This window comes from Chiloscyllium punctatum, chromosome 19 (assembly GCF_047496795.1).
Source record: "Chiloscyllium punctatum isolate Juve2018m chromosome 19, sChiPun1.3, whole genome shotgun sequence".
Taxonomy (NCBI): domain Eukaryota; kingdom Metazoa; phylum Chordata; class Chondrichthyes; order Orectolobiformes; family Hemiscylliidae; genus Chiloscyllium; species Chiloscyllium punctatum.
Window position 1 is genome coordinate 52,263,535 of NC_092757.1, and position 15,086 is coordinate 52,278,620.

The 15,086-nt window shown below is 44.3% G+C and overlaps 1 protein-coding gene across 2 annotated transcripts in view; it reads left to right on the forward strand.

The window, feature by feature from the left end:
- Positions 1 to 3,810: 3,810 nt before the first annotated feature.
- The window catches only part of dtx2 (deltex 2, E3 ubiquitin ligase), an 83,313-nt gene continuing 72,037 nt past the window's right edge, over positions 3,811 to 15,086 (forward strand). For both annotated transcript variants that reach the window (XM_072589400.1, XM_072589401.1), the window contains exon 1: positions 3,811 to 4,290. In XM_072589400.1, the coding sequence (XP_072445501.1) occupies positions 3,951 to 4,290 (340 nt within the window). In that variant the 5' untranslated portion in view covers positions 3,811 to 3,950. The remainder of the gene's footprint in view (positions 4,291 to 15,086) is intronic.

Below are 15,086 nucleotides of genomic sequence, written 5' to 3' on the forward strand. Positions count from 1 at the left end.
TGACAGATTTCCTTCCTTAGAGGTCATTGGTGAGCCAGGTGCGTTTTTCCAACAATTGGCAATGGCTTCATCGTCATCAGTAGATCCTTAATTCCAGTTTTTTAAAAAAAATTGAATTCACATTCTTCCATCAGCTGTGGTGGGATTTGAACCCAGGTCCCCAGAACATTACCTGAGTTTCTGGAATAATAGTCTAGCATAATTACACCAGGCCATCATTTCCTTGCTTAGGCCTGTTCCCTTCCCTGTAACAGTATTTTTACACTCTGGCTTTTAAAAAAAATAATTATACTAATAAGAGAAGTACACCTGTCCAGTTATTAAATTCCACATGACATGTCAAAGTACTTTATAGCCAAATTATGCTGTGATACATCTTCAGGGCAGGTGGAATTTGAACCCAATCCAGCTGATGCACAGGTAGTAACACTACCTCTGCAATACAAGACCCTCACACTTTTGTAGGTAAATATGACACCAAAATGCACATAGCAAGATCTCAAATTGTACAATGAGATGAATAAAAATTCAATCTTTTTGAGGTGGATGGTGCTGCTATTTGAGAAGTAGATGTTGCAGACAATATTAAAACTTCCTTATGTACATATCATGCTGTGGAATCTCAATCTGCCTGTACGGGCTAAAAAGATTTAAGGTTAAATTTGCCTTGACTCAAACTAACGATTTCCTCATTAACTCAGAAGTTGTGGGCCTAAAGTCCACTCTAGATGATGTAATCTAAAATGACACATCAAGAATAGTACTGGAAGGCTTTTATTCCCCCCCCCAATCAGACTTTAAATTGAGGCCCTATCATCGTAAGTAAAAGTTCCCATTGTACCATACAAAGAACAGGAATGTTCTGTGTTTTGACTTTTTTTCTTTCAACATCTTTAACAATAGAGATCATCATTATGACATTTCTGTTTGTGGGAACCTCGTGTGTGGAAATGGCTGTTCATTTCCTACATTACTAAAATGACTATGCTTTTAAAAATACCTCATTAACTGTAAAGCATTTGGAATGCTGTGGTCATGAAAAGTTTACAAATGTAAATCTTATGTTATCCACCTACAAGACCACATTAGTTCTAAAGTATGGTACCAAACTGATAAGGAGGAGCACAGACATAAGTATTTTTTAAAAGACAACTTGGGAACTAGTGTAAGATTTTGAAATATATGTGTCAAACTCATTAATCAATTATTCCAGCATATGCTGCAACCTTGAATGTTTCTTCTGCCGCCTCCATGCCTACTTTTTTAACCAAGACACCCGCTCACACACTGAGGACCCCTTCTCTCACCTCCAACACACCCCATCCAGCTGAACACCCAGTGCTGGCCTGCTACCTGCCCTTGACCTCTTCATTTCAAATTGCCGCCGTGACATCGACCGCCTCAACCTGTCCAACCACCTCACCCACTCCAACCTCTCATCCTCAATGCTCAGCCCATCACTCCGTCTGCTCCAATCCCAATCTCACCATCAAACACACAGACAAAGGGGGGTGCAGTAGTAGTGTGGCTAACAGACCTCTACACCGCTGAAGCCAGACGCTAACTTGCAGACACCTCCTCCTCCTGCCCCCTTGATCACGACCTCACCTCCCATCACCAAAACATCATCTTCCCAGATCATCCACAACCTCATCACCTCTGGGGATCTCAGATCCACAGCCTCCAACCTCATTGTCCATGAGCCCCGCACTGCCTGATTCTACCTTCTTCCCAAGATTCACAAACCTGACTGCCCCGATCAACCCATTGTCTCAGCCTGCGCCTGTCCAACTGAACTCATCTCCTCCTACTTCGACACTGTCCTGTCCCCCTTAGTCCAGAAACTGCCCAACTACGTTTGTTACACCACCCATGCCCTTCACCTCCTTCAAGATTAGTTTCCCTGGCCCCCAACACCTCATCTTCACCATGGACATCCAGTCTCTGTACACATCGATCCACCATGATGAAGGTCTCCAAGCCCTCCGTTTCTTGGTCCTCACCTTCCACCCCACCAAACTCCATCATCCTCCACCACCTCCAAACGGACCCCACCAGAGATATATTTCCCTCCCCACACCTATCAGCATTCCGAAAAAGACCATTCCCTCTGCGACTCCCTTGTCAGGTCCACACACCCCACCAGCCCAAACCTGGCACCTTTCCTTGCCACCACAGAAAGTGCAAAACTGCACCCACACTACTCCCCTCACCTCCATCCAAGGCCCCAAGGGATCCTTCCACATCCATCAGAAAGTCACCTGCACCTCTCCCAATGTCATCTATTGTTTCTGTTGCACCCAGTGTGGTCTCCTCTAAATCGGGGAGACAGGACACCTTCTTGCAGATCATTTCAGAGAACATCTCTGGGGCACCTGCACCCACCAACCCCACCACCCAGTGGATGAATACTTCAACTCCTCCTCCCACTCTGTCAAGGACATGCAGGTCCTGGGCCTCCTCCACCGCCAAACCATTACCATCCGATGCCTGGAGGAAGAATGCCTCATATTCCACCTTGGGACCCTACAATCACACTGTGGATTTCAACAGCTTCCTCCTTTCCCCTCCCCCCACATTATCCCAGCCCCAAGCCTCCAACTCAGCACCGCCCTCCAGACCCTCATCCACCTATTGCTTTCCCAGCTACCTCCCCCCAACCCCACCCACTCCCATTTATCTCTCAGCCCCGACCCATAAACCTCATTCGGGCTTATGCCCGAAATATCATTCTCCTACTCCTTAGATGCTGCTGTGCTTTTCCAGCACCACACTCTCGTCTCTGATCTCCAGCATCTGCAGTCTTCACTTTCTCCTAGCTGGAATAATTGTGTAAATAATATAGCTGCTTAAGTGAACATTGTACCACTTCAGAAAAATAAGGTGGTGATTTACAAAACTGCAACGGAATACAATTAGATGAAACACTGGCACATTTCCAAGATAGGTTTACTTTTTTAAAATCCCAGCTGTCTCTTTGTGCCAGAATAGTGCTGTAGTGATTTCATCTCAGATTAAAAAATTTCTACCCCTACAGATTTATAACTCGCCTAATCCTTTTCACTGTCATAATCGTTTTGAAGAGAAATGTATTTGCACCTATTGATTGGATTTACCAGGATCCTACTGCTAACACTTGTACCAGTCTGTGCTGTATTCGTAAACGCAGCATTCATTCCAAGTGATAATTTGCATTAAAAATAATCTTCCGGACACGAATGTTCCCATCAGCCTTGCACAATTATTCGATTGTGCTATAGCATGACCCCGAACTGAGAGTGCATCTGCGAAACCAACATTGACAAGAGCATGAAATAAAGTAGACAAATGGGAACAGCGGCTCGCTTCATCATTCCTAAACGTGCCAAGTTGATTATGCACTCGAATAAAAATAGAAATACTGCGGATTCTGGAGATTTCGAAATAAAAAAATAGTGCTGGAGAGTTAATGTTTTCGAGTTTAGTATGAGTCTTGGGAGTTGCTGCCAGACTCTCGAATTTCTCCAGCACTGTTTTATAACTGATTATGCATTTTGTTTTTGTATGTGGTTACTGCTGAAACCTTGATATCTTTATAACTGCAGAGTTCACTTCACGTGGCCTGTGTAATTAAGTCTCCCCTGTTAGACTTACACAATAATTTCGATAAAGTTTATTACCAAGTTTCGTTTCTGGGCTCGCACCTGACACCAGTCGTCAAGAGAGGGTGCTAACGGCAGCGGGGCCTCATGGGATTTGGAGTTCACAGCGGGCGAAACAGCAGCTAGACTTCCGGTGACTGTGACCGGAAAGGACTGCAGTTCCCAGAAGGCGGTGCGGTCGTTGACACCCTGGAGACGAGGAAAACAGTGGGAGGGAGGAGTTTGGATCGGAAAGTTCTCGGTGTTTGTTGTCGCAGCCGATACGAAACTCTCGGACCCACACGGACATTGACTTCGGGGAGGACGAGGATGGCGACTCCGGGCTTCGGAAACGGAGGAGCTGCTGGAGGAGGCGGCGGCGGCGGCCTCGGTGCCAGTGGCTCGGCGTTCTCCGTCAGCCCCTTCCCTGTGTCGGGCTCCGGAGTTGGCCTGGCTCCGCTGGTCGCCGTGTGGGAGTGGGAAGACGAGGCGGGCCGTTGGAGGCCCTACAGCAGCCGTGTGAGCGAGCACATCGAGCGCAGCCTCCAGCATTTACAAGGAGCGGCTACGGCGAAAGGGATCAGCAGCATCTCCCTGGGCCAGGCCGAGCCGAGGCTGGCCCCCTACATCATCGATATCCCCACACTCACCCAGTTCCGACAGGACACAGGTAAGACCAGCCCCTCGCTCCCAAAACTCTCAGCAAGATCCGATCAGTAAAGCCTTCACTGCTGTCCAGAAACGTGCTGATCGTCGCCAGTCCTCAGCTTCACTTTTGGTTCATTCTATGGACCTAAATGTTCATTTAAAAAAAGGTGTAATGTCTGTATTTCTTCAGTAAATTGCATTCGATTTAAGTCTGAGGTGTTTTGACTGAAACGAGGTTCTGTTTTCGAACAACATGTATGTATTTGGAGCTCATTTCTCCCAAAATTATGAAGAAATCAAACATTAGTCATCTTAAAGATTAAAACTTTTCCATCGCACCATAGTTTGTCTGCACTATCAAAACTAGCGAATAGGTATGTTAATATTTAATTGCGAGACTAATTATTTCAATTAGTTTCCCTGGTAATAGTTACCATTGTGATTAGGCTATATATTTCAGCTTTTCCCCCTCCCGGTTTCAAAGAGATATTGAGGTCGTGGTAAATATCACTGGACTGTTTCACAGAAGCGCTTCACAGGAGGCTCCCAAGCACTGAGGATGTCACCTAGACAGGGGACGAAACGTTTGCAAGACAAATTCCCAGCTCGGCGAACACAACCACAACAACGAGCACCCGAGCTACAAATCTTCTCCCAAACTTTGATCACTGGACTGTTGGTCCAGAAGCGCTGACTGTTGCCCCAGAGAAATGGATTCTAATCCCAGGATTGGAAGTTTCAATTTAAATTCAGTTAAATAATTCAAAAGGGGATTGTGCCACAACACAACAAGATTATTTTAAAAACCTATCTGGTTTGTTAATGGCTTTTGATAAAGAAAATCTGCCACCTTAACCTGGCCTGCGTGTGACTCCATACTCTCAGCAGTGTGGTTTACTTTGAACTGTCCTGTGAAATGGCATAGCAAGCCACTCAATTAAAGGGTGATTAGGGATGGGCAACAAATACTAATTGTCATCGATACCGACAGCTCATGAAATTAAAAAAAGGGAACTTTCTTTGGTATCTTTCCATAGTTGCAACTAAGTTTGGAGAAATTGGGTTCTTAGCACTCTGACCTTAAGTTGACATTCTGCGATTCTGCAGTGCTATGGAAATCTATTAACTTGCAATAGTACATTATGATTCATTTTTCAGGGATTAAGTCTGAAATGAAGCAAGACAAATGTATACTTTCTCAAGTCAAACATAAGATTCCTTATTTGCATTTGTGATTTTAGATCTAGACTTAAACTGATATGAGTAATGATTCAAACACTGAATGTAAAGATGTGCATTCACAAAGCTGAATAGGTTGAGGCATGTTGTCAAGTACCTCCTCCACAAGGGAACTATTGCTTGTATATGACCAGAAAACTGAAGGTGTTTGCAACCTTAAAGCTGGCTGTCAAGAAAGTTAAATGCTCCCTACAGCGAACAGTCCCTACAGAAATCTTAATTCTCATGTCAAAACTACAGTTTTCACTGTTCAAATTTAGAATCTTTCTACACCTTCATCTTAATATTGAAATCTGGCCTGAGGGAATTTATTTGGCTTGACTATTCAACCACGAGACAAAAGGCACCTTCAGCCTTGCACAGCACAACACAAACAGGCTTTCTCTGGATGGATGAGAAGAGAACAAATAAAGCTGCCTTAGGTTTTTGACTTCCATTTTAAATTGAAATGCAATCTGTAGCTTAAAAATTGTTTTGATTTTTTAACATGAGTTGCCATGTACTTTATTAAATTCTAGTTGTTTGAGAGTTTTTCATAAGCTTGATTTAACAAAGACCAGTAATTTGACAGAAACAATCCCTACAGAATCCCTATAAGTGTGGAAACAGGCCCTTCATAGATGTTAAAGCATTGCTTTAACATTTGAGACCTGTTTTGCTGAGGCATTAGATTGCAAGAATGTTCATTTTTATAGTAACTTTCATATCATGTACATCCCAAAGTTGGCTGCATTACCTTTTGCTTGTAGGTGTTCTTACCAAACAGGCGAATGTGGGTACTGCAGGTGCTGGAGATTAGCGTCAAGGTTAGAGTGGTGCTGGAAAAGCACAGCAGGTCAGGCAGCATCCAAAGAACAGGAAAATTGATGTTTCAGGCAAAAGCCCTTCATCAGCAATGAGGCTGGGAGCCTCGGGGGTGGAGAGATAAATGAGAGGTGGGAGTGGCTGGGGGACGGTAGCTGGAGCACAGGAAGGTGGAAGGGAAGGTGATAGGGTGGGAAGGAAGATTGACAGGTCATGGGGACTGTGCTAACTGGAAGGTTGGAACTGGGGTAAGGTGGGGGGAGGGGAAATGAGGAAACTGGTGAAGTCCACTGATGCCGTGTGGTTGAAGGGTCCTGAGGCGGAAGCAAAAGCATTCTTCCTCCAAATGTTGGGTGGTGAGGGAATGGCGATGGAGGAGGCCCAGAACCTGTGTCTCTTTGGCAGAGTGGGAAGGGGAGTTGAAATGTTCAGCCAGGGGTGATGGGGTTGATTGGCGTGGTGTCCCGGAGATGTTCTCTGAAGCGCTCTGCAAGGAGATGGCTAATCTCCCCAATGTAGAGACCGCATCGTGAGCAACGGATACAGTAAATGACATGTGTGGAAGTGCAAGTGAAGCTTTGGATGTTGAAGGTTCCCTTGGGGAGTTGGACAGAAGTGAGGGAGGAGGTGTGGGCGCAGATTTTGCACGTACAGTGGTGGCAGGGGAAGGTGCCAGGAGAGGAGGGTGGGCTGTTGGGGGTTTGGACCAAACCAGGTAATCACGGATGGAACAATCTTTATGGAAAGCGGATAGGGATGGGGAGGGAAAGATACCTCTGGTGGTGAGGTCTGTTTGTAGGTGGCGAAAATGGTGGAGGATGATGCGATGTATACGGAGGTTGGTGGGTTGGAAGGTGAGGACCGGAGAGGTTCTGTCCCTATTGCAGTTGGAGGGGTGGAGTTCAATGACGGAGTTGCAGGATGTGGATGAGATGTGTTGGAGGGCATATTCAATCACGTGGGAGGGGAAATTGCGGTCTTTAAAGAAGGAGGCCATTTGTGTGTTCTATGGTGGAACTGGTCCTCCTGGGACCAGAATGTGGAGGAATTGGGAATAGGGGATGACATTTTTGCAGGAGGCAGGGTCGGAGGAGGTGTAATCCAGATAGCAGTGGGAGTCGGTGGGTTTGTAATGTTAAGTCAGTTACCATTGATGGAGATGGAGAGGTCCAGGAAAGAAGGCGAGGTGTCAGAGATGGGCCAGGTGGACCTAAGGTCAGGGTGGAATGTGTTGATGAACTGTTCAATCTCCTCGCGGGACCATGAGGTGGCGCCAATGCAGTCATCAATGTAGCGGAGGAAGAGGTGGGGAGTGTTGCCGGTGTAACTCTGGAAGATGAACTGTTCTATGTAGCCGACAAAGGGACAGGCATAGCTGGGGACCATGTGGGTGCCCATGGCTACCCCTATCGTCTGGAGGAAGTGGGAGGATTGGAAGAATAAATTGTTGAGGGTGAGGGACCAGTTCAGCCAAACAAATGAATGTGTCAGTGGCAGGGTACTGGTGGGGATGTTGGGAGAGGAAGAAATGGAGGGTTTGGAGGCTGGTCATGGTGGGTGGAGGTGTATAGGGACAGGATGTCTATAGTGAAGATGAGGCGTTGGGGGCCGGGGAAATGGAAGGCTTGGAGTTGGAGGGTGTGGGTGGTGTCACAAACGTATGTAGGGATCGGACAGTATCGAAGTAGGTGGAGATGAGTTCGACAGGGCAGGAACAGGCTGAGACAATGGGTTGGCTGGGGTGGTCAGGCTTGTGGATCTTGGGTAAGAGGTAGAATCAGGTAGTGCGGGGTTCCCAAACTGAGGTTGGAAGCTGTGGGTGGGAGATCTCCTGAGGTGATGAGGTTGTATGTGGTCTGGAAGATGTTGGTTTGGTGATGGGGGGGTGGGATCATGGTCAGGGGGGGTGGTAGGAGGAGGTGTCTTCGAGTTGGCGTCTGGCTTTAGCAGTGTAGAGGTCAGTGTGCCAAACTACCACTGCGCACCCCCCAATCCTCTACTTTGATGGTGAGGTTGTGGTTGAAGCCGAGGGAGTAGAGAGTTGCACGTTATGAGGATGAGAGAGTGAAGTGGGGGAGGGGGGTAGACAGGCTGAGGCGGTTGATGTCTTGGTGGCACTTGGAAATAGAGGTCAAGGGCAGGTTACAGACTGGCACGGGGTGTCCAGGTGGATGGACTGTGTTGGAGGCGGGCAAAGGGGTCCTTGGAAGGTGGGTAGGAGTCTTGATTGAAAAAGTAAGCTCGGAGGCGAGTTTACCAAACACAACAGTCAAAACTCACAAACAAAAACAGAAGTTGCTGAAGAAACTCAGCAACTCTGGCAGCATCTGTGAAGAGAAAAAGTTAATGTTTCGAGTCCATTGACTCTTGTGCAGACCTCAAATCAGTGGTCTTAACTTGTCATTTTATTATAATAAAATCCCACAAACAGAAATTTTACTGGAAACAAAGGATAAATATTGTCTCGATCCCAGGCATATTTCCTTGCTCTTCAAGAGGGGAGAGTCAAGACCTAAGTTAACATCTTAATCAAAAGACAACCTCTGCCAGTGAGACTTCTTCAGTATGCACCTAATTGTCAACCTAAATTACACACTCAACTCCTGCTTACTTAGAGTCATAGAGATGTACAGCATGGATAAACACAGGTTTTCTGATTTCAGAAGTGAACTTGCTACCAGTAAATCCAGGTTGACATAAGTAGGCTGCTGATTTTATAAAGATCCTATTTTTAAAAAAATATTTTCTTTAGGAATTGGTGGAACTTACTAGTTCCATAGTCACAGTTAGAAATTCAGACATGGTGTATTTGGCCTGCATAACTCCTCCACGGGAGTTTAGCGTGGCCTCAAACATTGATTGCTGTCGCTGGCATTGAGTAGATTATAGGAACTGTGGCTTGTATATTGGTTCCAACACACAATAACATTTTGTTCCCAAGATCGTTAAGGTCAAATCTTATACGAGACTTTCGTTTCACCTGTTTGTGCCATCTAATCTATCAATAATAAATTCACATGAGTCTTATTTGTAATTTTTGATTATTAAACACTGAGTAGTTTTTAACATAAACTGGAAGGATTGCTTTCAATCACTGTCATCCAATTTCTTGTAACCTATTACTGCTGAAATAAATTATTTTCTTAATCATTCATGGGATATAAACATTGTTGCCATGGCCAGCATTTGATCTACATCTCAGTTTGCTGCTGAGAAGGTGCTGGTGATATCCTTCTAAGTCAAGATGGTGTGTGGAGGAGAGTCTGCAGGTAGTGGTGTACCTGTGTGTTAGCTGCCCTTGTCCTATCAGCTAGCAAAGGCAATGATCCAGAACGTCATTTTATATTGGAATACATCCATCCAATGATAATCATATTGAAAAGTGCCCATTTACTTTTCTGTATATTTGATGGAAGACTTCTCAATCTGGCTTGTTCTGGATGCTTACATTGTGGGCTCCTGTCTAAGCCTGAATGTAGTGCTAGGGAGGCAAAGCCACCAACCATCATCACCCAAACACCAGATGACCTGGGTGTGAACACCCCTTAGTGGCAGTAGCAAATAGCATAGGGTTAACCACAAGACAAGCATAACGAAGCATTATTTAGATGTTATCTAGCTTTTTAATTATGTTTCCATTTCTTTTAAGCATTTAATGTTACCTAATTGTGAAATAATTTCTAAAACCACCTTAAAAGTTTAATGTCAAAACCTAGTTTGCTTTTGTTTAATTTTTTTTTAATGATTTCAAGTGAATGAATATGGGTGAGTGAAGTGTATGGATAAAAGGGTAGGTGGTAGATGAAGACAAGATGAGGTTAAAGTGTTTGGAAGAGAATCGGTTGGGGGTGTGGGTGGGGGGAGTGTTAGGCATGAGTATCAGGCTCAGTGGTTAGTATTGCTACCTTACAGCACCAAGAACCTGGGTTCAATTCCAGCCTCGACGACTGTCTATGTGGAATTTGCACATTCTCCCCATGTCTGCGTGGATTTCCTCTGGGTGCCCTGGTTTCCTCCCATAGTCTAAAGTTGTGTGGGTTAGTTGGATTAGATATGCTAAATTGTCCATAGTGTCCAGAGATGTGCAGGCTAGGTGGATAAGCCATGGGAAAATGGGGATAGGATAGATGGTGGGTCTTGATGGATGTTCTTCAAGGGTCGGTGTGGATTTGATGGGCCAAATGGCCTGTTTCTAAACTGTAGGTGTTCTGTAATATTTCTGTAATTGGAAGTGATTGGATAGGTGTTGGCTCGGGTTGAGGACAAATAGATTGAAATTCAGTCAGGTTAAGTCAAGAGGGGAGATGATGTCCAAAGTAATTGGGATTTGGGCGAATGAAATTGTTTTGTGGGGATGGTTAATCTTGAGTGGAGTTGGCGTTACGATATGGAGACAGGCTGATTTGGTTTGGCTGTCTTTCTCCCTTTATATTCGCAACATAGTAAAATTAAAGTTTGAGAAGATTTGTAGCTCGGGTGCTCGTTGTTGTGGTTCTGTTCGCCGAGCTGGGAATTTGTGTTGCAACCGTTTCATCCCCTGTCTAGGTGACATCCTCAGTGCTTGGGAGCCTCCTGTGAAGCGCTTCTGTGATGTTTCCTCCAGCATTTGTAGTGGTTTGTCTCTGCTGCTTCAGGTTGTCAGTTCCAGCTGTCCGTTGCAGTGGCCGGTATATTGGGTCCAGGTTGAACAGCATACAAACCAACAGCCACTCTCAGATAACAACTCACCAGAACGAAGGACCCAATATCCAACATGAGCAAAACCAATGTAGTGTACAAAATCCCATGCAAGGACTGCACAAAACACTACATCGGACAAACAGGAAGACAGCTAACGATCCACATCCATGAACACCAACTAGCCACGAAACGACACGACCAGCTATCCTTAGTAGCCACACACGCAGATGACAAGCAACATGAATTCGACTGGGACAACACTACTGTTATAGGACAAGCCAAACCGAGAACAGCCAGGGAATTCCTAGAGGCATGGCACTCATCCACAGATTCAATCAATAAGCACATCGATCTGGACCCAATATACCGACCACTGCAACGGACAGCTGGAACTGACAACCGGAAGCGGCAGATACAAATCACTATAAATGCCGGAGGAAACATCACAGAAGCACTTCACAGGAGACTCCCAAGCACTGAGGATGTTACCTAGACAGGGGACGAGGACAGCAGTTCAGGCAGCATCCAAGGAGCTTCGAAATCGACGTTTCGGGCAAAAGCCCTTCATCAGGAATAAAGGTAGTGAGCCTGAAGCGTGGAGAGACAAGCTAGAGGAGGGTGGGGGTGGGGAGAGAGTAGCATAGAGTACAGTGGGGGAGGGGATGAAGGTGATGGGTCAGGGACGAGAGAGTAGAATGGATAGGTGGAAAAGGACATAGGCAGGTCGGACAAGTCATGGGGACAGTGCTGAGCTGGAAGTTTAGAACTAGGATGAGGGTGGGGGAAGGGGAAATGAGGAAACTGTTGAAGTCCACATTGATGCCCTGGGGTTGAAGTGTTTCGAGGCGGAAGATGAGGCGTTCTTCCTCCAGGCGTCTGGTGGTGAGGGAGCAGTGGTGAAGAAGGCCTGGGACCTCCATGTCCTCGGTAGAGTTGGAGGGGGAGTTGAAATGTTAGGCCACAGGACGGTGTGGTTGATTGGTGCAGGATGATGTTGATAACAGGACGTTGATAGTGAGAGATTCAACTATGGCATTGCTGTTGATCATCAAGGGAGATTGTGATATTCTCTCATTATCTGGAACATGTAAAATTTATGCTGCCCTTGACCCTTAATAGCCCACACTAGAATGTTGTTTGGGTCTCACTGCATTTGGGTATCAACTACCTTCACATGAGGAGTTTCACTGTGCAGGCAACAAAATGCTAATCATTGTCCTCAGAAAAACCACAGCCCTCCTTTCTTCTAGAGATATGATTGTAGTAAGTTCAGAGTTGTCTTTCTCCCACAAACACCCTCACGAAAAAATGTTCACATTTGTAGTTTTGTTAGAGTTTTTTGATATATTTAGTCATCTGTTGGCTTGATCTCAACGGCAATCACTCTCAACCTTAGCTTACATTCAGTTTTTTTTTGTTGCGGTATTAATAACAGTATAACCCTCCATGTTTTACCTCTGCACAACTTCTTCTTTCAGCTTCTATACATTCTGGCAACTGGAAAGCTGTTATTATCAGATTTTATGGATTTGGTCCACAAAGCACCATGAATCATTTATTTGTGCATTTGTAAGGGAAGTGAACCATATTGGTTAATGGGGTGAATTTAAAGCCTGAAGTTGGCTGTAGTCCAACCTTTATGACCAAGCTGTTCCTAGTTGGGTGTTTCATGTCTTTACTAGCCATTTTTTTTCTTCAAAAAGTGAACATTTATAAATTCTTCTCCTGGCTCACCAGTGATAACAATACCTCTGTTATTATCTCAACTTGTCAGTTTTGAATCCTGTCAAAATTTCTTTTGACTTAATTTTATAGAATATTTGTAGCATAGAAGGAGGCCACATCACACACTAACTGGCCTGGTACCACTCCTCTTTCTTTTCTCTATTGCGTTGCACAATTTTCTTTTAAAAAAAAATAAACATTTCCCATTAGAAAGCAATAATTGAACCTGCCTCCACCATCCTGTCAGGCAATGCATTCCACCCAATGTATAATGTAATCATTCTTTCAGTTACTGTTGGTTCTTTGCTATTTACCTAAAATTATTGTCCTTTCATTCTCAACTCTGCTGATGGGAACATCTTCTTCTCCAAGCTGTCCAGATCTGGTGTGATACTGAATACCCCAAACAAATCTCCTCTCAGCCTTAATTGAAGTCTCCCACCATCTTGGAACAATTCTTGTAAATATTTCTGCACCCTTTGCAGTGGCTCCACATTATTCATAAACTATGATGCCCAGAATTGAATACAATGCTCCAGTTGAAGAAAGAGCAGTGTCTGAGAAAGGATTAGAATAACTCTTCGCCACTAATCTCTCTCTTGTCACTCAGCCAACTTTAAATCCATGCTGCTTTAGTTTCTTTAGGACTTTAGGCACAGTGGTTCACACTGCTGCCTCACAGCACCACTGAGGGTTTGATTCCAGCCTCAGATGGCTGTCTGTGTGGAGTTTGCACATTCTCCCTGTGTCTGCGTGGGTTTTCTCTGGGTGTTCCAGTTTCCTTCCACAGTCCAAAGATGTGCGGGTTAGGTAGATTGGCCATGCTGAAATTGCCCAGAGTGTCCAGGGATGTGCAAGTTAGGTCGATTAGCCATGGGAAATAGAGATTTGCAGGTATACGGTAAGGGGTGAGACTCCGTGGGATGCTCTTCAGCGGGTTGGTCTGGATTCAAATGGCCTGCTTCCACATTATAGGGATTCCACAATAACCATAGTTTCTAATTTTTATTATTACCTCAGCAATTGTTTTCTTTTGTATTTGTGTGTTGGAGCCTTCTTCCCACCCTAATATGGGTGATCCAGAGGAAGAAGTGATTTTGTTGCAGTTTATCTAATGATTTGTGAGAAGGAACCTGATCTCTTTGCTTTTTTTTAAATTGCATTATGTTTAAAATCCTCAGTCATCCTCTATAGACCGTACCCTAGGTGATCTTTATCCCTTCCTCTTCAGCTTGCTCCAGCTGTATAAGCCCCTTCTGATTCTCAGCTTCTATTTATATTCTATTTCTTCATTGGAGCAAGAGCCTTTAGCAGCTTTGGTTGCTGTCTACAGTTCCCTTTTTAAATATTTCTGCTTTTCCCCCTTTAAATGCTTTCAAAGTCCATCTCTGTAATTTACATTTTTTTACCCCTTCTAATCGCTTGCTCTTAGAATCCATTTTAGTTTCTTACCATCTGTAGAGTCTTGGAATGTTAGCCTACGTTGGATTTTCTGTGCTGTTTCATGTTCCTCTCTATTGCCCTTTTCACCAATTTTGTGAATGTAAATTTTCCAATTCCTTTTTATAACGGTTTGCTGACAGTATTATTTTCAAACTGTATTCCCAAAGCACTATTAAGTTTTGCCTAACGTGGTGAAAACCGACGTAAAGACAAAGTGCTGGTAAAACAACTTAAAAGAAACCTGGCTGCAATGTTCACCCTTTTTCAGGACTCTTAAATTATGTTTAGCCTGCAGTGATGACATTTCACTTGCAGCATTGCTGTTGTTACGGAGAAACTGTTAACCTCCTGCAGCTGCATGTCCACATAGTATCGATAAAATAATAGATGGCATTGTTCTATCTAAGTCTGAAATTATTTCTTCTGTGCAATTATTATAAACTATTACTTCAGGAATGTACTAATAAGTTAGTGCTGACTTGTAAGATTTTCTGCAGCTGAAATAATTTAAATTCCAAATGGAATAACACTGATACACTTTCAACACCAGATAGGAATGTGTCTTGTGGTCCAATTTGCTGCACAGCAAAACAAGTTTATTATGTTTTGATAGGATCTAATGTAAGTGGGTTAAAGTTATAAGGTTATGAATTTGAACCTCGCGTCAGGGCCTGAGCAAAATTTAAAGTTACGATGCTTCATAGACAGTGCCTTTCCCATTCATTAGGTGTACTCTTCTGATTGTTCAGATGGATATTAAAGGTTTGTGCTGCAACTGGAAGACTGGGGAGATCTTCTTCTAGCACCATTTAACCAAATGTGATGTCAAGGTGCCCAAGCAAAATTGAAGTTAGTGGGAATCTGTATAAAATTTTTAATGAGTGAAGTCAAGTTGGGCATAAAGGTACAAAAACAGAAACTGCTGGA